Source organism: Argiope bruennichi, chromosome 4 (genome assembly GCF_947563725.1).
Source record: "Argiope bruennichi chromosome 4, qqArgBrue1.1, whole genome shotgun sequence".
Taxonomy (NCBI): Eukaryota; Metazoa; Arthropoda; class Arachnida; order Araneae; family Araneidae; genus Argiope; species Argiope bruennichi.
Genome location: NC_079154.1, coordinates 113,780,060 through 113,804,891, shown reverse-complemented (window position 1 = coordinate 113,804,891; position 24,832 = coordinate 113,780,060). Strand labels below are relative to the sequence as shown.

The window sequence follows — 24,832 nt, the reverse complement described above, 5'->3', positions numbered from 1 at the left end:
CCATGGTTTGAAATCTTATTTTTTTTTTTATGGACATGTATTACTGCATATGATCTTTATCTTATTGAGTGTCTTAACTCCTCTGCATTATCCCTTTCCCTGTTTTAAATGCTAAATAATGCTTCATTTTGCAGCAGAGAGTTAGAAGTACTGGTGTGGGTTTAATGACAACCAGCCGTGCTCTTGAAGTAAGTTATGTATATAAAGTGAGCTCTCAAAAAAAAAAAAAAAAAGTTCTTTTCTGAAATTTTTTTTTACTTCAAACTATAATGATATAAATTAACTTAATAAAAAATATATTGATATAATGATTATTTTTTAAAAAATATGAAATAGTTATGTTTGATATCATTTTAATGATTACGCTTTTGAATATTACTTTGAGTGAAAATGCTATTTAAATGTATTGTATTAGTAACATTGGTAGCAATTAAATTATAAAATTTGATATAATTATTTATTTCTTATGACATGAAAATGTCAAAATTATTTTTACAATAAATCAAAATTTGAATATTTTCTTGTAAATCAATAATACTGAATTTAGCATGTATTAGCCAAATAATAACAAAACAATTCAATTTGAATCTCAATTTTTTTTAAATCTAAATAAAATAATATAAAAAAATATGTATATATTTTACTGTCTCTGTAAAATATTACTATAATGTTTACATATTGAATTACATATGAATATTAATGAAATGAAAGTAGTGTTTCATATAAATTTAATGATAAAATCAAGAGATTATATTAATAACATTTTTAAAATTTTGAATTCCATTCTAAATTACGAATAAATTTTAGAACTAATTAGAGCATTTAATTTTAAATTTTATTTATTCACATTTCATGCATTTTGCTATCATAATAATAGTTAATTACACAAAAATTATTTACTTTGCTCTAAATTTTATTTTTTATTTATTTTGTAAAAAAAAGGGCTTTGATGAAAAATAATTAAAAATTTTATAATTTACATGTTGGTTAAAAATTATTTTTCAGTTTGATAGTATATTTAGATGTATAACAGCTTCATATTTTATGCATGAATTTTTTTTTTTTTTTTTAAGTTTTCTCTTTTGCTTGTATGCTTGGTGGTTTCTTTTGCTTTGCTTTGTTATGTTATATATTAGCATAATTTATTTTAAAGCTTATATGCTTACTTAAGTCTAAATTTTGAAAGGAAAAAGAAAAGAAAGCACTTTATATATATTGTTATTGGTTATGAATGTGCCAAAAAAATTTATAAGATGTGCCTATTATGATTTATAGGAAGTATTAAAAGAAAAAGAACAGCATATTGAACAGCTACTAAAAGAACATGATCTGGAAAGGACAGAATTTGCTAAAGTTGTTAGTCAATGTGAGGAGGTAATATGATAATTATTATATGCTCATGAATACCATAAACAAAATTATTTTTTATTTCATAATGTGAATTGATTTATATTAATTTTCTTTAGGCTGTAGCTAAATACAATGAATTGTTAAATCTGCATCAGCAACATGAAAATGAGAAGAAAGACTTGGAACAGCAATTATCATCAGAAAAAAGGTATAACTTTATTGATGTATATTAATATTGTAAATCCGACCAATATGTGTATGTTAAAAAGTTCAACAGGTTCAGCATTGGATAGCATTGTTTTAATCCCCACGAAAAACAGCAGTAAAACACAGACAAAGCAAACACAAATATTGCAGAATAGCATGCAAATAGCTCTTAAATAACCATAACAAAACTAGTTTTTCACTGAGAGAATTCACTGGATATCAACATTCGAAGAAAGAAATTGTCAGTGTGGCTTTGCGTTTATAACTCCTATCCCAGGGCATCAAATGTTCTAGTGCAAATTTGAGTCCTAATAGAGTTATTGCCAAAAGTCTTACGTATTCTATTTTCTCTTACTTGTATATTAACTATAACTTATATCAGTAATTATTCACTGAAGATTGCTTGCTGTCAATAAAATTGCTAATTTCATCTAAAATTAATATTCCATAATATAGTTCATCAATGCTATGTAATTAATATACACAAGCACATGTTTTCTTAACTATTTTACAAAGCATGCAACTCTCATATAAGGAACTCTGAAAATAAAAATATAAGGACTTGTGATATTCATGGCCTTGGTGAAGATCCATTATTTTATGTAGGGGCCAAGGGACACCTGTATTTGAGAGTATGCAAAAAAGTTTTGGGGGACCACTGCCGCTGGTTCTCATCTTAATTCCATGGCTCAAAACTAGTACCAAAGTTGTAAGTTAAATATGGTATGTGGTCTTGAAAAAGTGCAAAATCTCTGTCAAGTGGTGAGCTTAAAAGAAGACATCTAATATACATGCTTGCGTTTCTACATTTTGCTATGAAGTAAAAAGCATGCATTATATCAACATTATACTTTTAATATCTCAACATGTGATTAACTTTCTAATTTTGATGCTTTTTTTTGTAATATGCCCCAAAATACATGTGGCATACAAATTCTTTATGGAGAAATTTACAAAATAAGCCATATTAATAGACAGCTGAGAGAAAAACACACCCATTGATTAACAATTCCATTTATGGTTTATCTATAAAATTAGTTAGAATGGCCATTAGCCTGATATAGAAATATGTTTAAAAGTTTGCATTAAAATAGACTTGAAAATGCTTGAGATCGTATGAATTACCAAATGTTTTTTAAAGCAAAATGGCTTCTTGAACAGCATACTCCCATTTTCACTTAAAAATTTTTACTTGTCACCAAAGTGTTTGCTATTTCTTTTTATTAGGAAACTTGAAGATTTGCAATTCCAGTTAGATGAAGAAAAAATTACTAGGGGAGATTTAGAAGTATGATAAATTTAGCCTATCTGTCTATCTATTTATTAGTTTTTGTTCCAGTGTTATACAAATTGATTTACTAAAAATATGCTTACAGATGCAACTACAACAGCAAAGCCAGATTATAAGCCGACTTGAGAGTTTTCTGAATGAAAAATTAGTAAGTGCTATGAAATTATTTTTGTCTTCCTTCATTTTATTTAATATCTTTTCATCTCTGTAGCTAATCACTCAATATAAAATATTTGCCAAAAATATAAATCAGGCATATGTTTTCAGAAAAAAATTGACGAGACTTAAAAAAAATAATATAATAATAAGATCAAAAGAAAATACTGTAGCATTAGAATGTTCATAAATAAACTTCTACTGTTTCGAAATTAAGAAAATATGAGCATTTGTGCATTTATGTGTGAAAGATTATCTGCATGTATTGAGTAGAATTTTGACAATGTTTTTTTAATCTGAGCATATGGCATAGTAGAAATTGGAAAGCAATAATAAGTTTTCTGCTATTTTTGATTTAGATTTCATATAACTGCCATTAAATAAATGCAAATGATTTATTTCATTAGTGCCTATAAGAGAAATAAATCTTCTAAAACATTCTGCGACTTTTTTTTTAACAGATAAGATTTTGTAAATAATAAATTCTCATATATGCTTGAATTTCTATTTCTTTTGAATGAGAAGGAATATAGGAATTTGTACTGAAACTCATCATTTTTAAAATAATGTTGAAAGCAAGAAACTGAATAACAATTAACAAAAGTAATAGATTTGGTGGTTAAAACAAAAATAATTTATTTATTTTTATTTTTGAAAAAAAAATTGTTATTTGAATTTTCATACAATTTCTACAAAAGATAAAACACATGGACAGAAAAAGTTGTATCCTTATTATAATGTTATAAAGTACTAAAATGAATGTGATGTATGTTTCTGTTAGAAAACTCTTTCATGAAATGAATTATTATTGTAAATTATGTATTAAGACTTTATATAAGTTGAATTAAGTCCAGCAGCTTAAAAATGTTAAAATAAGAGTACAAAATTGTCTTTCTTTTTCTGTATTATTGTTTGTTTATTAAGAGTTCAATTATAAGAACTTTATAATATTCAGTAGCCTAATATTGAAAATGCATAAATTTTGGTACTGATTTCATAAAACTCTTCTGATTTTTTTTCTTTTTGTGTTTATTTTCTTTGTTTATTTTGTTTATCTTCTACTTCTTTTTTCTCATATATATATATATATATATATATATATATATGAGAAAAAAGAAGCATATATATACATATAATCTTTGTTTTATATGCAAATGTATGAAAAATATTGTATTTACTCTTCTTATTGCAGGATCCTAAATTTACTAATATAAAAGAAATACTTAGTGGGAAAGAAAGTTTAAGTGAAGTTCCCGAACAACAAAATGCTGATCCTCAACTAGTTTTATTTAAAGAAAAAATAGTTACTCTTGAAGCAGATTTGCAAGTCCTAAAAGATGAAAAAAATGTATGTGTTCTTTTTTTATAGTTTGAATTCATAATTTTTTCAATTTTTTTTTTATTTCTTGTAAAATGCATTCTAATTCATGTATATTATTGGATTTTTAAAAATTTCCCCATTTTAATTTTTTTAATTGTAGCAATTTTATTTTCGTTTAAAAGTTATTTGTAGAAAGTGGATGCCTACTTTAAACTGTAATTAAAACAAAGAAAAAATTGAATTCCTAATTTTTCACTCTGCTAAGAAGCTGTAAAAGATTATATAGTAAAGATTCTTCCTGACAGCACTAAGATCAATACATAGTGTTTTAGGAATGTGTAATGGGAATTTCAGATATCCAATTATTATAGATGATAAATTCATCATAAGATATAGAGCCAAAATTGATTATTTCTTACAGTACTTCTGAATCTCAGTTTTAGTTATGTAGAAAAGCTAAATATTAGTCTTTTAATATTATGTTATTAATACTATTTCTTAAAGTGTATTCCACTGTCTGATAATTGTTATTATCTTTTATATCTTCAGTCTAGATACCTGTTATAAAATCATAAACTAAAAATGGTTGTAGAAACTATTAGCAGTTTGAATTCTGCAGTTCTCTCCTAAGTCAAGAAGTCTCGGCTATTCTGTGTTATAATATTAGTTATAAAATAGAAGATGGGTTCTGTCTATTTTTTTTTCAAACAACTCTACATTATAATATACCTTGTTCATTCACAATATCAAAATTTTGTTAAGAATTTAAATTATCAGTTTTGTCTACTTAAATTTCACAATGGAAAAATGCCTACAATAAATATAAGAAGCAGAGAATTTACTAAATCCATCTTGATATGATGGAGGAGGGACTTGGCTTTCCTATTACTGCCCTTCTTATGTATAGAAACTCAAACAATAACATGCTTGAATTTGTAAAAATAAAAATTACTTTTTATGTGCTTATAAAAATTCTCATTTGAAACCATTTATGTTTACTACTTTGCTAGAAAACAAGAATGTTACTCAATCTTTTTAAATCCATGTTTATTATTTGATAAATCTATTTATAAAATTTCAGTGTGAAATAATAGATTAATCATAAGTTCATCATAGAAATTCTCTTCTTTTTTTGTTTAAATTTATTTATTTATTATTTCTTCCATTGTGCATTTCCTTAAGAATCTAGATATTGAAGTATTCTAATACATTTTTCATTTGTTAATTATTGTATTTTATTATTTCAATTAATTTACCAACTTGTGTTATTTAATAGCTTTTTGTGTCATTTTATTTTTAAAATTCTGCCTTTGAAATGGTTTACTATGAATGTACTGCTTTGCCAACATAGGGCTCATTCATATTATAAAAACATTAAAGTATGAGCATTAAACTATTGATTTCCATCATTGTATTTTAGTAACTTCATTAAATGATCTTATTAAAGGGTAATATTTTTATATTAAATTCATTTTGCAAAAAAAAAAAAAAAAAATTACTTGTTATATATTTTTTAAATAATTTCTTGAAATGTTTTTTTCTTCTAATAATTGGTGCATATCTTTATTTTTAATGAATGATTTCATTTTATAAAACTTTTTTTATCAAGAAATTAATTGTGATTATTATTACTTAATATTTTTTTTTCTTTTGCTTAAAATTTTCCTTTGAAATTTAAAATATAGTGAAATTATTAAGATTATATTTAAAAAATCTCTCATTTTCTTTATGTCTATTACAGAAATATGTGCAAGAAGTGGAGGAACTGAAAAAACTGTTAGACAAATCTAATGAGGAACACAAGAATCTCTTATCATCATTAGACAACACAAGTCAAGAAAAAGAAGATATAATTTCAAATTTAAAATCTGAGTTAAATACTCAGCTTGAAAAAGTAACTAAACTAATTGAAGAAAATAAAGGCTTGAATGAGCAGATTGCACTTCATACTGCTGCAACAACAGATAGTAATGATATTGTGAAAGAATTAGGAGAGGTAATTTTTATTCAATTTCTATTATTTTATGTTTTTTATATTTAGCAGGAAATGGAATTAAAAACACCGTAACAGTCAATGCACTATAAACTTTACATTTGTCTGTAACATTTATTATATATGTAATGTTGCAAAATTATAATATGTGATTTATTGCTTTTATAATATTTTTTTATTTTAGAAAAAAAATTAAATACCTTTGCTTTTTTTAAAATTTATACCTTTGCCTTTTTAAAAATTAATTCCCTTTTTTTTATGTTGATTCAGTAATAGTTTGAACACAATTGTTTGCTATTTTATGTATCCAAAATCAACAAAGCTAGACATTTAAATAAAAATTAATAAGATTTGAGATTTTTTTCTGAGTAATCTTAGCACATATTATTACAGACAAACTATTCTTAAACAGTTTCATAATTTAAAAAGCAAAAATAGCTTTTCAGAGATACTAATTTTATTTCTGTAAATTTTTTAAGATATTCTTAAATACATTTTATAACAATGATTTTCATTACCTTAAGTATTGCTTTTATACACAGGTGCATTGTGATGCTGTAAATATTTGTGTGTGTGTTGTGTGCAAATCATCAATGCTGTATAAGTCAGAGTAAATTTTTAAAATAAAAGGAAGATAATTGATTAAAACATAATTCTTTGAGGTTTTGGACTAGAAGCTCAGATCTATTTCTCTCTCTCTTTTTTTTATAAATATAATATTTGCATTTTTTTTGTAAGAAAGTTTTTTTTAAAAAAAAGAATCACATTTCATAAAATATTTCATGTTTTGACTTATGTGAAATTAAATAGAACAAAATCAATGAAAACTCTTCTATTAACATTTATAAACTTGTATTATTATAATATAAATATTATTTTGCAATAATTGTATTAATAGATTTTGTTTTTATTTATATTAAATTAAAATTTATGTTGTATTTCAATTTTTATAAACCTAAATTCATTTAAGTATCTTGCTTTTATACATTTTTTTTTTAATTTACGAAATTTTGTCATTATATTCATTTCAGCTTCATTTTTCTTTATTCTTTTTGTTTGTTTGTTTGTTTATATGTTAAATTCATAAAATTATTTTGTTATATGTGTTTTTTTAAGAATATATTCTGTTGATTTGAATTTTGATCTTATTAATTTCTTTTTCTTTTGAGACTGATTATTAAAAATTTATTTTGTGCTAGAAAATTAAATTACTATCAGAAGAATTAAGTGCAAAAGCTAATCTTCTCAAAGAAGATGAAATTACCATTCAAGAAAAGGATACAAAAATATCAACCCTTGATAAAAACTTGGAAATTCAGACTCAAGAGCTTGCTGAATTAAAAAACAAAATTCAGAGTTTAAGTCAAGATTTGGAACAAAAAACATCTGAATTGAATGAAAAATTAAGATTGCAAAAATCTCTTGAAGAGGAAGTTACAGATATGAAAACCCAACTTCAGTCTAGTATTTCAGAAAAAGAGGAGGTATTTTTAATTTTGTTTTATGTTTTCTTTTATTTCATAAATATTGACTTTATTTTTATTATTTTCATTTTTTTTTGTTATATTTTATTTTTGTAAACATTAAATTAAATTCTGGGTTTTCTGGAATGAAGGGTGTTTTTGTTTGAATAATTATTATATGAAATGCCAATAAAAAAAAGCATTTAAAAATTCATGAAATGTTGATTTAATTTCAGAATTTTATTCAGCCTAGACACTAAAGTCAGAATGTTACTAAATATGTCAGTTAGTATTTTGGTACATCATTTTTTCAGTGACCACCCATCTTAATGATTGTAATTGGCTTTTTGCTGTGCCATTTTAAATATCCTGTAAAAGGAAATTTGGTACACATAACTTTGTTCTCTGTCTTCTTTTAACAAACATTTAATTAATTCATTTAAATTCCATCAAAATAAGCATTCATTTAATACATGAGTTTTGATGGACATTTATGGAAATAATTAGAAATGGGGAATTTTTATGTTTTGTTTATTTACTAGCTAATTAAATTGTGTATTGTGTGTGTGTGTGTTTAGAATATTGTGTATTCAATGACAGGATAGCATGCTAATGTACACTATCTTTTTTTTTTTTAATTTCTTTTATTGCTGAAATTTTTTTTTTTAACTTGTTTATAATTTTTTTTTTTTTTTACTTGTTTATAATTTTTGACAAAAAAGAATATATATTTTTATTTCTATTTATTATAGTTCAAATGAATTCATGGATAGATTGGACTTATAATAGTAGAAATAGAAATTATTTCCAGTTGTTATTTAGAAATATTTTCTGTTAATAGAAGCAAAAACAATCCAGGCTTTAATAGATTACTTTAGTTCAAACTAACTCACACAAAGAGCATAAGAAAATTTTCAAAATGCCATGACATAGATCAACTTAGATTCTTGGCTGAGTTCAACAATCAACAAATTTGGTGTCAAAACACATTCAATTTACAAAATTTGTTATAATATTTATCAAGGCATATAATTTGAAATTTGCATGTATCAGAAATTTTTAAAATAATACAGAAAGATTAATTAAATATTTGAATAATGTTTTTTCATAGCAACAAAATTGTATTTTGAGTTAATCAAGAATCTTTTAATTTTTATCTGCAATATAAATTGTATTAAAAAATAGTATTGACTTACATAAAAAAATAACTATTTCTCTGTACCAAGTTGGCACACCTGTTTTAAAAATGAAAAACTCTTTAAAATTATCAAATGATTTAAAATTATTAAATTGTTTTTCTGGCGGCTTTTAATTATTTAAAAAAGATTTGGATTTGTATCAATCAGTACAATCAACAAGGACACTTTATTGGAAAAGTGAGATTTTAGTAATCTTTTGAGTGACAAAAATAATTTTTCATAGCTATTAATCTGAAATACTTCATTAGGATGAGTGTCTTTTTTTTTTAATCCACATATATCTTGAATTAGAAATTTGGGATATTTTGCTCTTATTTAAAAATTTCATAATTTTAATCAGGCTATTATATTAGATTGAACATTTTAATATTATTGTATTCAATGCAATTTTTATTTGTCTTAATGCTTTTTAAGTGATATTTTTCTCAGTCAACAGACAGTAGCCATCATAAAATATCTCTTTCCATATTAATCTTAAGTTTTTTTCAATAAATTTATTTAAAAAAAATATTAAAAAATAGCCAAAACAAAAACTTTTGCTTAAAAAAAATACATTTTTATAAAGGAAAGTAGATTTAACTTTCTGGTGCTCACTATAAACACTGGGATGTGATTTATTTTTTGTCATATTTTATGATGTGGTTTGAAATAAGAATACACTAATTCTGACATATAAAGGGATGCTGCATAACATGTAGTGAAATCTTTGGGGAAATGTTTCATGTTAAGTATTCTTTTATGATTATATACCTATATATGTAGCCTTTTAATTCCTGATACAACAACATTAATGTTAAATATTTTCAGAAAATTCTTGGCTTAGTAAAACAAATAGAGCATACAACAAACTGCTTACAAGAAAAGGAAGAAGAACTGTCAAAGGCACAGAATGAGATTGCCACTTTACAAAAAGGAGCTCATGAAATCACAGAAACTAATTCTCAGTTGCTATTGAAAATAAGTGACTTTGAAGAAAAATTATCATCTATGAGTATGGATAGTTCAGAAAAGGTTATATCCTTGGAAAGTAAAATGAAGAAATTGGTTGAGGAAAAGGAAGATATAATGAAAAAATTTGAAGAGGTAATTATAGTTCTTATTGTATGAAAGAAATGACCACTTGCTAATTTACCTTATAAAAATAGTATAGAATCCCTAATTTTTGTTTGAACTTTTGATTTTATTCTTGATTTTAAAAAGATCTTGTATAGATGGTATACTAAATTGGCTTTTTCTATAATTTAAGCATCTAACTTCTCTGACAGACAACTGAAAATTCTGTACAGAAAACATTTTTTTTATAAGGAATGTGTTTTGAATGTTTTCATAAAGAATTAACTTAAATGTTAATGTTACTTGGCCTGAAACTAAAATTTCTTGCTTTGGATAATTCAGACGTACACACAAATGTTATTGATGAACATTTCCCAGATATCGTCAACATTTGACAAGCTGTACTTTAAAAAAAATATGCTAAATTACTTCCACTAAATTATTTTTAAATTGGAAAAAATGCTGTTATATAAAGCTCCTTTCTCTAAAAAAATTGTTTTTTAATTTTTAAAGTTTTATGAGTAAATTTGGTGTTACTAATTTATTGAAGATTTACATAGAAAAGGGGAAAATACTCTCATTGAGAGTTACTTGAGGTCATGAGTTTAACTCCTTTTAATGAAAATTATTTTAAGCTTTAGCATTATATAAAATTTTGATAAAGTCCGTAGCCTTAAATTATAATCAATAGATAAATCTTTTATTAGAGGATACCTTTGACTAATTAAATATTTTTCTGATACTAATTGGTGTGTGAGGAAGGCATGCAAATAAATAATCATGCCATGTATGCTTGATTTTTTTCATGCTTTTAATTTTAATATGTTTGTACATGTAAGCTGAAATTATAGCTGAAATTTTGCAACTAATTTTTCATTTTTTTTTAATAATTCTATTTGACTTCTATAACTTTATTATGCGATATGTCACTGATGATAATATAATAATATCTACATAATTTAGGTAATAGTTAATCTTTAATTTCTCTTTCAAATATGGAGCGCCATCTAGGTATTGAATTTCAGATTTTTTTAAATAGATTTTATAATTTTATCACAAAGATTGAAAGAACTGTAAAACATAATTAAACTATATGTTGCATAATATTAGTTTGAAGCTATTTATAATATAAGAAAACAGAGAATTTGTCCATAACTTGTATGACTTACAATTTATTTATTTAAAAAATGTAATAGATTGCTTATGTTAAATTTCGAAAAAAAAAAAAAAAAACTCTTGAATTATCTATAAGGTAAATAAATAATAAACAAAATGTTTAATTAAAATGGCTGTCTTAAAATTAGTCTACTTAGTCAAGATTTGAACCAGACAAGCACTTTTGATGTTCTATTCATTCAGTTACGGGAACTATCGGTAGAATTTCTCTGTCTGGAATATTTATAACAATTAATAATAAAATGTATTAAAAACTAATAGAAGAAAGTGATAAAGTTTTTTAAGCATATTTAATTAGCATTTTATAAATTAGAAAATGTTTTTATTAAAAACTGTGAAATTCAAAATAAAATTATAAAAGCACAAGATGTAGAAAATGGAACTGTTAGGAAACTAAGACATAATAAAATAGTTGACACATAATAATTTTCATAAAACTATAAGATTCTTAAGCCTTCAATATAATTGAAATTTATTAAATCACATGATTAAAGTGCCAATTGGCATAAACAATTTCCATCACTACCTAGCACTTTTTTTACTTTCTTTTGACCTCTATATTTTTAATTTAAAATATATATATATATATTTTTCAAGACACTAATAAAAAATTATTCTCCAAACTTTATTTATTTTATTTTTTTATTGATGTAAATGTTCTTGGTATTAAATAGAGAAAAAGCTTTTACTTTTAAGATTGTCACTTCATTTCACAGTCATTTAACTTTTGATTTTGTCTGATATATATTATCTATTCATTATATTTGTGAAGTCATCAGTTGAATTGTATTCAATCTGAGATTATTTTTGTTCTTAATATTACATATTTTTATTTATTTTTTCATGGTTGTATGAAAATTCCCTAATTTGGCAACTATATCTATGATTAAATTATATTTATTTTATTGTTACTACAAACAAAAATAAATATTTATGTCAAAAGGGGTGGGGACAGAATTTTTCTCTTTTTTAAAAAAGATAAGATTTATGCAATAATATAGCCATTATCTAAATTTTTCATTTGTTATCTTAATTTTTTAGGAAAGACAATCAAAGCAATCTGCGCTTGATTCTTTAGTGAATGACTTGGAATCTAAAAAATCAGCACTCAGTGAAAAAGATTCTCAAATTTCATCCTTAGCAGAAACAGTGAAAGAAAAGGAAGATGAGATTTCCAAAGTACAAAGTGAGCTAAATGCTACAAAGCAGTCATGTGATGCCCTCAATGAAGAAAAAGCAGCACACATAAAATCACTTAAAGATAAGGAAGAGGTACTAATTTTATGGTGTTTTTCTCAGTTTTAATCCTAAAATTAGAATTGTTTGATTTAGGAAAGTGGAATTTCAATCTTAATGGAGATAAAATTTTGCAAGTAGGTGTTATTTAATGTAAGTAGTAGATAGTTGAAATAATGTTAAAATGCAATTTAAATGACAAAAAAGATTTACTATATAATTTACAAAGATATATAATGTGTGAATGGGATTAGGCACACAAGAAAATTATTATTATAGAATTCTAAAATAACAAATGCACTGTTAAGAATGCAGTTAACCACATGATCTTCCTGGGCGGAACTAGCTGCCAAGCATGTATCACGTGGTCTCCCTGTTGTTGTTTAGTATATATATATATATATATATATATATATATATATATATATATATTCATTCCACTAGAAGCGAACTGGACTCCTGTACTTGGGGGAGTGTTATCTCGGCTCTCTCGATCCCGCGAAGTTTTATGTGTAGTTCTCTAGGCCTTCTACACTTTGGCGCAATCCTGTGCCTTTTGTTGTTGATGTTACCAATAAACCCCATAAAAGACAACATGTGTCTTCAAGTCACCACACCCAGACCACAATCTTCACTATCAAATGAATTATTGTGCAATCAAGAAACGCAACGATAATTTATTTACATGCACAGTTACCATTTTCTGCTGTCACTTTAAATTATGACATGAATCTCCTAATTTCAGCTTGTTGATTCACTTGAATTCATAAATATCTTTGTGTTTTCTTAGATTTTCTAATAGATAAAACGAATTATTTAAAAAAAAAATTTAAATAAAGACATCTAGACTTCAAAATGCACCAGCATCTTCAAAATTCATTTTTTAAAATTTTTATTTAGTGTGAATATTTTAAATTCAATTTGATTACAAAATGGAAAAAAAATCATGTTGAGGTGATTATTTGACTTCAAGTTTGGAATCCTTCCATTTGTATATGGTACTTGAAGCTGTCCGTGAAAGTGTCCTTCCAGTAAATAGTTATATCTTGCTAAAAATTAGTATAACCATAGAAATTTATTTTTACAAAATGAGGGTGAATATTTACTTATGCTAAATGAACTGGAACTTAAATCAAGACAGACGCATGCAAAAATGTGTAATGAAATATTATAAACTTTTTATAGTTTCAATTTAACATTATTTTGTGGTTTCATCCAAAATTTTGAAAATTAAATTTTTTTTTTGGTAAAAATTAAAAATATTTATTAAATAATAGTTAAATTTTTTTTGTTGCAGCTCTATTAAACTTTGAGATTCTGTTCATGCCAAAATTATTGTAAGGTCTGTTGAAATATTCAAAAAATTCAGTATTTAGTTTAAAGTAAAATAAAATGTTTTAACGACCTTGTGTAAAAAGAAGGAAATTATTTATTATTTAAAGTTCCAAAAGCATTTTTGATTTAATATTAAGTTTTATAATATAGTTCATTATATAATCTTTTTTTTTTTTTTTTTTTTGCTTAATTATCTTTTATATATATTATTTGTATAGGTTTTATCTAATACAGAAAAGCAGCTCTCTGAGAAAGTGAAGGTGATAGAAAATTTGAATGAAGAATTGGGTGTTATACGTAAAGAAACAGATTCATTACAAAATATCACAAAACAAAAGGAAGAAGAAATTTCTCAGCTGATTTCTAAGTTGCAGACTGCTGAGAAGAATGTTGAAATGCTGAATAAAGATAGTACTGAACATGTGACTTTATTACAAAATGAGCTGTCTAAGCTAAAAGAAGAAAATACTCAATTGAAATCATCTCTTGAACTGGTAAGTTACATATTTAATAATTATTCTCTGGTGAATCAGGTGTCTCTCATACATCTCATAAATAAAATCAAATATATTGAATGCAAGGCAAAAAGTCCTATTATAGTTTTGTGTTGTCAAAATTAATCTGCACAATAAATGTGTACAGATTTATTTAAAAAATGATAAATAATTCATTTGTATAAACTATAGTTTAGCTAGCTGTATATAAGAAAATTTACCACTAGATAAATTTTTTATTATTATTATTATTATTTTCTTAATAAAATGTTACTTTTTTTATTGCAAATGATAATTTTTTTATTTACCAAACAAGTGCATTTGTATACAGTTTTGGTTTGATATATTTATTCATCAAATGGATTTAAATGATTAAAGTTGGTTGAATTAATCCTAGGAATAGAAATCCAATATGATGATAAATGTTAATAAGGGAGAGAGGTATTCAAGTTTCCAAACAAATGCATGCCTTCCGTACATATTAAAATCACATTAGTACTATTATATATATTAGTTCACATATTAGTCAAATTCAAAGTAATTATCATCTATTAATGTATCATCTAGAGTATTTTTTAAACTATGTATTTTACATTTCTAGAAAATATCTGAAATTCACCAAGAAAATAAAAACTTGTCTGATGAAATTAATAAAAAAATTGATATAATTGGAGAAAAGGAAGAATCTATAATAAACTTAGAAAAAGAATTGAAAATGAAAGAAGAAGAAGTTTCTCATTTGAAAGAGCAAATATCGAAGCAAGATGAAGATATTGTTGCTGCTGGTAAAGAAAAAGAAGCATTGTTAGCTCATAGTCAGCAGCAATCACAATCTCAGAAAGAACAATTTGAGTCAGATTTGAAAAAGAAAGACGAAGTACGTATTTTTTACTTTGCTTAAATATTTTATATAGATAAACTTTAAATTTTAATTGTTACAATTAAATTTAGTCTTGATATCACTATTATTTTTGTTAATATTTGCATGTAAAAGATTGATATAGACAAAATAATATTAAATTTTTATTTTTGAATTTGCTTTCTATAGTTATTTCTGTTGATTTGAAATTTTTTGTTCTTATATACAAAATGCACATATTTTATTTATTACTTCATAAAATATAAAAAAATATGGAAGAAGTAGAATGCTGTAAACATGTAGACATGTTCTTACCTTCCTTTAATGTTTTTTTTTCCTCTCATTTAATGCTATTTATAGTCTTCATCAAAATTCATGTAAATACACAATTTTAGTTTGAAATCTAAGAATTAAGGTATTTTTACTTTGTATGAATATTAAAATTAATGGGAGATGAAGAATGAAAATTAACAGAAATAATCATTAGCATTTGCCCCATGCAAAAAATAGAATGCAAAGAAATTTTCAACTGTCTTCATATTTATTATTATGTAATTTTTATGTACTACCAATAAATATAATTATTAGGCTCAATATGCACTCGGGCAACGAGCTTAGTTTTGTTTGTTTCATTACATTTATTTAGAAATGCAAATAATAAATCTTTTTTAGAAATTAGTCATCTAATATTAGACAGAAGAAGAAAAAAAAGTGCCAAACGGATTGATTAAAGTTAAAGGAAGAAAGCTTCCTTCATACTTTTAATATTTCATATTTTCTGATATATTTTTTAAAATTTTTTTTTGTCAGTTTTATGTTTAAAATGTCTTTAGTACTATAAAATATGTTTATATCTACATATGACTTTCATATAACTTTTTTTCAGTTGCTTTCTAACTCAGAAAAGCAATTATCTGAAAGGAAGGAAGAGCTAGATAAAATGAGGGAAGAACTTGTTAATGTAAAGAAAGAGCTTGATTCACTCCATTCTCTTTTGAACCAGAAAGATGAAGCAATTGCCCAGCTAACTTCTAAATTACAGCTTGCTGAACAGAACGTTGAAATGTTAAATCGGGATAGCAGTGAACATGTAACTACATTACAGAATGAATTATCGAAATTAAAAGAAGAAAGTGTAAGGACTAAAACTTCCTTAGAGCAGGTAACTTCTACTATTATAAACTTATTTCCTTTAAATATCATTCTTAATGATTTTTTAAAAGAATTGTTCTTTTAATGATATTATAAATTGACAAAATTTTCAGGAAAATTGTATTGGTTTCATTATGCTATAATCTTATAAGAAAAGGAGAATATTGTTAATTTGAGTAATTTATTGAAAATTTATTAATTGCTTTTAAGAGATGATATTTATTTTTTTAAAAATAACCTTTAATTCTCTATTGAAATTTAAAAAATGAGCATTGAATGTTAATGTTAAAGTATTAAAATAAACGCAAGATGAATAGTTTACTTACTACACCAAGTATTTAATATTAAAATATATAGAAGATCAAAGTAGCAAAAAAGCAAATAATTTTAACAAAAATATTTTGCATTAGCTCACGCATTTACAGTTATCATTTGGAGGCTTTTAGGATAAGCAAAAAGCATATAATTTAAGATCAATCAAGAATACATTGTGAATGTGGAATAAAATAGAAATCTTTCTAAATGATAACCTGTGGTAAAAAATAGAACTATTCATTAGAATTGTAATTTGTATCTGTAATCTGAAAAGTTTTATGTGAGGTTCTATCTGAAAGGAATTTACTTGCTAAATTCTACTGTAAAATGTAATATCATACTTCTTAGATAAGTGTTAGTGATGAAAAAAATGCCGATAATGCTGTGTAATTTTAAATAACAGAATGAAAAAAAAAAATGATTTTTTTTTTCAGTAGCAGTATTTTAATTTGGTGTTTTTTATTTATGTTGAATTTCTAATTTTTAATAAGCTATCAAAATGAATGATGAAGACCATAACATTCATTGCATTTGCTATGCAAACCTGATTGCTAAGACTAAGCTAATTTATAAACTAATTATTTTCTATTTTATCATATTAGTTATATTTTGCCTAAATTACTTGATGATAATTGCATTAAAAATACAGTCAACATTTCTGTCATTCATTAAAAATCTAATATGCATTATTTTACATTTTATATTGTCTTAGAAGTACAGTAGACTCCCGATTATCCGCGGTGCGGATTATCCGCGCCGGCCGCACAAAGTTTTTTTTTTTTTTTTTTGACTGATTTTTTCAAAAATGTGCAGTTGTACAGTTATGCTTTTGTAATTACATAATACATTACAGTATTAAAACAGTACATATGTATTCATTTTTCCTTGACGCCTCTCGTAAGTACAAAGCACTTTTCTGTTTTCATTCACAAAATGCATTTTAGGTTAGTTTTGAGTGATATACTGAAATATTAAGCGTTAGTTAAACACTTCCTGCTGTTTATTTTACGTTTTATTGTACATAAAACGATTTTTCAAAGTTGGAATGACTGTTTTTTCTTTTGCTATACCCGTTTTTAGCTTTTTTTCGGATTATCCGCGATTTTTGTTATCCGCGGCGGCCGCGCCACCCAATTCCGCGGATAATCGGGAGTGCACTGTATTTAAAAAATGATTATGAATGTATTATGAATTATAATTATTTTCCTTTCAGAAATTATCTGAACTTCAAAAAATGAATGAACAGCTGTCAAATGAAATTAATGAGAAGAATGCTAGTTTCGAAGAAAAGAAAGAATCACTTTTAGCCTTAGAAAGCAAAATAAAATCGCAAGAAGGTGATATTTGTAATTTAAATAATGAAATAGAAAAATTCAAAAAAGAAATAGTTGCTCTTTCAAAAGACAAAGATGAAATTGTATCATTGCATGAGAAACAATCTCAAACTCAAAAGGAACATTTTGATGCAGAATTGAAAAAGAAAGATCTGGTATGTTTATTATTGGATGTATTTTAAATCATTACTTTTAAATATATTTTTAAAATTTAAATATTGATATTTATTACTAATATAATTTTTCATATATATATTTATTATTTGTCATAGCAAATAGCTTTTTTTTAAATTGCTGTATAAATACCAGAAACATTTTCTTCAACGAAATAAAGGCTGTAATAAAAATATATGCACAAATTCACTCGTAAAAAAAAAAAAATTTTACAAACATCCAGAGGAAAATAAAATAGACCAATATTAAAAATTCAGTTAAATTCAAAGTTTAGATATTTAATATAAACACGAACTTTGGTAATAAAAATGTTAAATGACTTTTGATAGCGAATCATTTTATAGGTCTTTCGCTAATACTGATAATAAGTAATAGGGGGGAGGCACAGTCGAGACTTTATGTGATTTTCTTGGGGGTGGTCTGTGCCTTTTCTTTCTTTTATCAAAAACTGTCTTAGTTAAAGTATGAGATTCTTACTATCATTGAAGCGAGTGCTTGAAGGGGTATATTTATGGGTGAAGACTTAGCAAAAATTAAAATTTTGATATCTGTGCTTAAATATCATTAAATAAATACTTGCTAGTAGTGAAATTATCAAACAATTTTTGCATATTCATAATCTAAGGAATGAAAGAAAAGTTTTTTTTAAACAATGTTGTAATTATGGGTCATTTATTTATATTCTCTTACTATTAATAGACCATCAAAATTAATGTTGTGGAATTGAAGAAACCAAAGGATCTGTATGCAGTTGCAATGTGACTCTTAATTGCTGTAGTAGAATTCACTTTTACTACAAATTATTTTCTTTCTATCACTAACTATATTTTGATACCAAAAAGACAGTTTTGAATTTAGAAAACTTTCAGTACAAATTCTTCTAAATTTAATACAATATTCAAAAATTCTTAAAAATCATTGTTTCTTATCATTTTTATTTACGCTTAAAGGAAGGAAGAAGAAAAAAGAAATGTGAGGTATTTTTACTATTAAAAAAAATAGAAAGAAATTGGAAGTGGGGGTGGGGGGTCGGTAAAAAGGTTCAAAATCATGAATTTAATAAAGATAATCGTATTAAAAATAAACTCTTATTTTTAATTTCATTGAAAAATGCTATGCTAAATTTCATATTGTTTTAATGTTGTTTAGTGTTATTGTTTTGTGTATTATAACTTGATTATTTTGATTCCAGAAATTAGCTGAACTTGAAAATGAAAATAAATTACTGTCAAACGACTTAAGTGAAAAAAATGTTGCTTTGGGAGAAAAGAAAGAGTTACTGCTGGGTTTGGAAAACAAGATAAAATCACAAGAAGATGATATTTGTAATTTAAATAATGAAATTGAAAAACTCAAGAAAGAAATAGCTGCTCTTTTCCAAAACAAAGAGGATATTATAGCATCACATGAGAAGCTATCTCAAACTCAAAAAGAACAATTTGACTCTGAATTGGAAAAGAAAAATAAGGTATGTTTATTGTTAAATATTTTTAAAATTTCTGTACAAATTTAAAATTCTGATATTTATTTATGATTTTTAATACATATTGATAAAATATATATGTATTGATTTTTTAATGCATATTTCACATGTATAAGCTTTCAATTTTTTATGTTACTTATAAATAATATCTAATATCTACTCATCATTAAATAATATTTTTATCTTATCTATACACATTGAGTGATAACATATTTTTTGGGAATAATTTAATAATTTTTGACTTAAGATTCTTAAAATAAGTACAATAGGTTATTCTTATCATTCATTCCATTTGTGCTGTAGAAAAGATTTCAAATTAATAAATATTGCCAACTTAACTGCTTTTTTTTAATACCAGAAAGGCTCTTTTCAACAAAATTCTTAGAACTTTGTTTTTGTATGCTTATCATATTTTTATAATCTCCCAAGTAATTCCATTTTGTCAAAATCTTTGTGTGAATTAATATCTAAAGTAATGAGCTTGACACCCTCTCTCTTTTACAATGAAAATGGTAAATTAGGAAACAAGCTATACAATTTAGTAGCAATTCTGGAATGTTTCTTTTTTAAACTCTTTATAGAAAAAAAAATTTCAAGCATTTTAGAACCAATGAAGTTAATGAATTTAAGAAATTTCAAAATAGTTTAAAAAAAGAAACAACTTATTTTTATAGAAATGATTTATTTCATTTAAACTTAGTATAAAAAAACATCGGAAATATAAATTATTGAAATAAAAAGTGATTATTTGGCAATATTTAGTGATTTTTCACTTGCATCCAACTTAATGGAAACATACCAATGTTTTTAAAGAGACTAGCAAGTTTGTTTATGAACCAGGTATTAATTTGACTTTTAAAAAGTTACAAAAACTCTAAATTTTTATGCAGAAACATATTGTATTTGCAAACTATTAACAACTGACTGACGTAGCATACAACATTTCATTCTCAAATTGTCTTCTTTGTATATGTATCCTTCTTTAAAATGAATATGTAATTTTTTTTTTTTTAAAAAGCCTTTTTAATTAATCTGAAATAATTTATTGTTTATTCAGAAATTGATGGAAGTGGAAGGAAAAATTGAAGATCTGACAAAGGTTCTTAATGAAAGAGATAGCAAACTAAAAGAAAAAGAGGAAGAATTGCTCAATATGCACAGTTTGTTAGAAACCAGAAATACAGATGCGAAGAGCTTATCTAGCCAGATAGAAAAGCTAAAAGAAGATTTGGACAATGCATTAAAAAATAAGGAAGAATTGTTAGCTTCCCATACAACGCAACTACTATCAACAAAAGAGAACTTTGAAATAGAACTTAAAAATAAAGAAAAGGTAAGATTAAGCTTTTTCTGAAAATTATCATGTGGATTCCTATAAAATATTACTTAAATGGATATTAGATTTCATTTTCATGTGTTGATTACATTTAATTATGTAGATGTAAATGGATTATAAGTAGGTTTTCATTTCACTCTAAGAATGCAATGCAATGCATTAATCACATCAAAGTTATGAAATGTGTAAACATTCTTGTAGACACAGTATCTAATGGTACTGGTGGTTATTATGTTTTAACTTTAGGGACAGCTAATATTGCATACTGCACCACACATTTTTCATTATCCTTTTTTAATTAATTACATATAATAAAGATTAAATAATAATATAATTTATTTAATAAAATAATTTATTAGTTGCATTTTTTAAACTTGAATTGGGTTAAGTTTTTCAGTTATTTTTTCCGATACTTTCCTATTCTTCTTCATTAAGATTTAAATAACTGCAATTAAATGATAAAAAAGTTTTGCAATGTATCATTAAAATAAATAGAGGTGAAAAAAAATATTATATTATGACATGATTATAATAAAAAATATATATATTTGAGTATTATTTATTGGTGTTTTTAAAAAGCATATGAAAATAAAATCCACTCATCTTAATATTTTTTCCTGCAAAAACATTTATAATTTTTGCCTTAAGCATCAACTTACTGATTTCAAATTTATGTGATCTATCCTAATTCATAGTAGATATCCCTAACAGATATATTGAAGGTAGAGTTCAAGCTGTTAGTGACACTAATTATCACAAAAAAAAAATTGCATTAATGTATAAGTTGGTTAATTTATTGTCACAAGATCCATTTTATGATCTTACTTGCTGTGCCAGTTATGTATAAATATAGTATGTTGTATTAAAATGTGAATATAATTATTTAAATAATTTCCTTTTTGTAAGGTCTTGATCCCTTATATAATTACGAAAAATAATATTTTATTTATGGAAATTTTACAATGCATTCTTTTAAATTTTTCAGCATATTCAAACAAAGGAAAAAAAAAAAGGGAGCATCGCCTTCATTTAATTAAAAGCCATTTTTTATTTAATTTAAGTCTTTTAATTTAATTAATTATGATATATTATAATTAAAAGTTAAATTTTATATATTATTAAATAACTTTTAATTTTCTCATTGTAAAAACTAGGGCTCTATAAATAGTTTTCTACCCAAAATGTTCCAAATTGGCTTAATAGTACTAGATTTCATTGAGAAACTGTTTATTCAGCAATGCCATACTTATTGAAATCCCTTAAGATGAAATCCTGATTTGAACAAATCGATTGAGCAATTGCTACTCCACAATATATCGAAAAAAAAAAGCTGCCAGAATTGTTTTTACTAGTTTCTCTTTCAAAAACTGAAACCTAATAGAGTTTTGCATTATATTGAAAACATGTAAATAAAAATTGCAATAAATTAATTAAGGACCATGCATGAAATAATACTGGCAAAATTAGATGAATTAATGATTAAATTTTTATACTGAAAAAGATGCTGCAATCACATGGTTACTGTACTTGAATTGTTGTTGTATAATGATGATATAAGAATTTTGGTTACTAAGGTTTGGTTACAGTCAAAGCCTTAAAAAGATAATTATTTTCAAAGAACTTTTTGGAAGAAATACACATTTTTATTAATTGAATTTTTTTTAATATTATTAATTGAATACTGGTGGTAGTGTGGTGTTGCTTTTTCTTATCTTTTGAAATCATTTTTGTATTTTTGAGATATTAGGTTTGCTTACAGTATATGTTCAAATTATATCAAGAATTACCTTGAAGGATGTTTGGCATTCAAGAAACCATATTTCAACATTGTAGTTAATTTTCAGAAGGAATTTATAGAACAAATTGCCCTTTTCACTTCCAAAACTCTTTATGGCATTCTTATTGTAGTAAAGAAAAATATCAATATTTAAAATGCTTATTTATTATAAATAGGAATGCTTTGAGGCAGTATTGTCTAAACATTATTGTGTATTTTAAAATTGTTTCAATACATTAAAGTTAATTTGCTTAGAAATAAGTTTCAAAATTTCATTGATATTCATTTTTCTTTCCAGGTGAATCAGATATTAATTCAACATTTTTACTACAATATGCATTAGATTTTTTAAAATTTTATTATTATTATTTTTTGAAAATATTTTCAAGGAAAATGAAATATGCTTTGGTTGCAGCTTTTGTTCTCCTGATTTTTTATTTTTGATGGTACATTGTTGCCTTTTTTTTTTTTTTTTGGAACTGCTCTATTGTTTTTATTTAAAATTTTATTACATAATATAGGTATGTAATTAATGAAATATGCTTAATTCATACATGCTGATTTCATTTCTAAATATTTATTAAAGCTGTTTGGTATTGTCTAATTAAAGATCATAAGTTTAAAGATTGAATGGCTGTATACAGTTGTATTTATTTATTTATTAATTTTTGCAATGCTTTTTGCATATGGGTTTTTATTTTGTGAAATTTCCTTTTTGCTCTTATTTTTTTTTTCCTTTTTTTTTTTTTTTTTTTTTTGAAATTGTGAGGATAAACATTTAAACTACAGATTTTTTTTCCTTACCAGAAGTGAGAGAATCCTTAATTTATTTTCAAGCTTTTTGTTCTTCAATCAATCTTTTTTTTTTTTTTTCCCTTTTGCTACAAAGGACAAAATATTATATAATGTTATAATAAAATCGTAAAAAAATTATATTTTCCTTTAATTATTTTTATATGATTAAAGGTATTTTTAGTATTATTGAATAAGTAAATTTTCATGTATTCTTTGTCTAATAACAGATATTTGTTATCTTGAATGACTGTTGAATGCATGCAGTTTTACTTTCATCTTTATTTGAAAAAGTTTTTGCTTGAATTTCCAAATTTCTCTGACTAACACTCTTATACTTAGTAATTTACCCCTTTTCTCTTGTTTGCATGAATTGTTTTTCTTTCATGAGATATGTTTTTTCTTGCTTCTTTGACATTTTTATGTATCTTCGTTACTTATCTTTTCTTGAAGACTTCTTTGTTCTGTATATTTAACAATTTCTGTTTCATTTTGCTTAATGATTTTGAATCTTTTTTGTATTATTCAAATCTAGTTTGACATTAAATGATCTTTTATTATCAGATCCGTTTATTTTGAACCATACACACACACACACACACAAAACTGTTATTGAATGTTGAGTAATTTGACTCCATAAAATATCTGCTATATGTATTGACCTGGGTAGATTGAAATCTGTTGATAATCAGCTTGTTTCTCATACTTATGTAATACCAAAATTAGGGAATGAAATGCTTTCAAAAGTATACTGTTCATTTAAAATATCCTTGTCATACTTTTAAATAATATATTAATCAAACAAATTGATTCAAAAAAGTCACTATATTCAAATTTTCAAAATACGTATGCATATATTTTAAGAGATTTTTTCAGAGAGAGTGAAATATTTTTTAACTGTAGGTTACAAATCAAACTAATTAATGTTATGGAATTATTTAGTTGACTTTTATTTAATTTTAAAAATGAGCTATTGATTTATTTTTAACAATTGTATTTTAAATCGTACTGTTTTCTAAACAGGAAAGTTCTTGATATATTAGAATGAAAACTTTTGTTTTGAAATAAGAAGCCCTGTAAAAAAATAAGAGACCATTATTATTGACTGACTTTACTTTAAATTGCATTATTATTTTCCTGTTAGTGTAAGGAATTCTTGCAAATATTGAATTTACAAAAAAGAAAAGAAAAAATGTTCACTACTTGAAATTTAAATTAATTTTAATGGTTATTCTTTTGCTGCATCCAAATTTGTTACACATTTTTCTTTCTACAAAAATTTTTGGCCAATAAGGAGTTCATGAGGATTTTTAATTTTTTTTAAATGTATATATAG

The 24,832-nt window shown here is 24.4% G+C and overlaps 1 protein-coding gene across 4 annotated transcripts in view; it reads left to right on the top strand.

The window, feature by feature from the left end:
- The window catches only part of LOC129965762 (CAP-Gly domain-containing linker protein 1-like), a 51,866-nt gene that overhangs the window by 13,197 nt on the left and 13,837 nt on the right, over positions 1-24,832 (top strand). For 2 of the 4 annotated variants that reach the window (XM_056079922.1, XM_056079921.1), the window contains exons 6-21: positions 135-188; positions 1,276-1,374; positions 1,467-1,558; positions 2,785-2,845; positions 2,934-2,996; positions 4,197-4,352; positions 6,067-6,321; positions 7,518-7,802; positions 9,788-10,063; positions 12,251-12,481; positions 13,999-14,274; positions 14,876-15,151; positions 16,020-16,295; positions 17,814-18,089; positions 19,301-19,576; positions 20,649-20,924. In XM_056079922.1, coding sequence (XP_055935897.1) covers positions 135-188; positions 1,276-1,374; positions 1,467-1,558; positions 2,785-2,845; positions 2,934-2,996; positions 4,197-4,352; positions 6,067-6,321; positions 7,518-7,802; positions 9,788-10,063; positions 12,251-12,481; positions 13,999-14,274; positions 14,876-15,151; positions 16,020-16,295; positions 17,814-18,089; positions 19,301-19,576; positions 20,649-20,924 — 3,228 coding nt within the window. The remainder of the gene's footprint in view (positions 1-134; positions 189-1,275; positions 1,375-1,466; positions 1,559-2,784; positions 2,846-2,933; positions 2,997-4,196; positions 4,353-6,066; positions 6,322-7,517; positions 7,803-9,787; positions 10,064-12,250; positions 12,482-13,998; positions 14,275-14,875; positions 15,152-16,019; positions 16,296-17,813; positions 18,090-19,300; positions 19,577-20,648; positions 20,925-24,832) is intronic. The other 2 variants (XM_056079925.1, XM_056079924.1) reach the window with 1 other exon arrangement.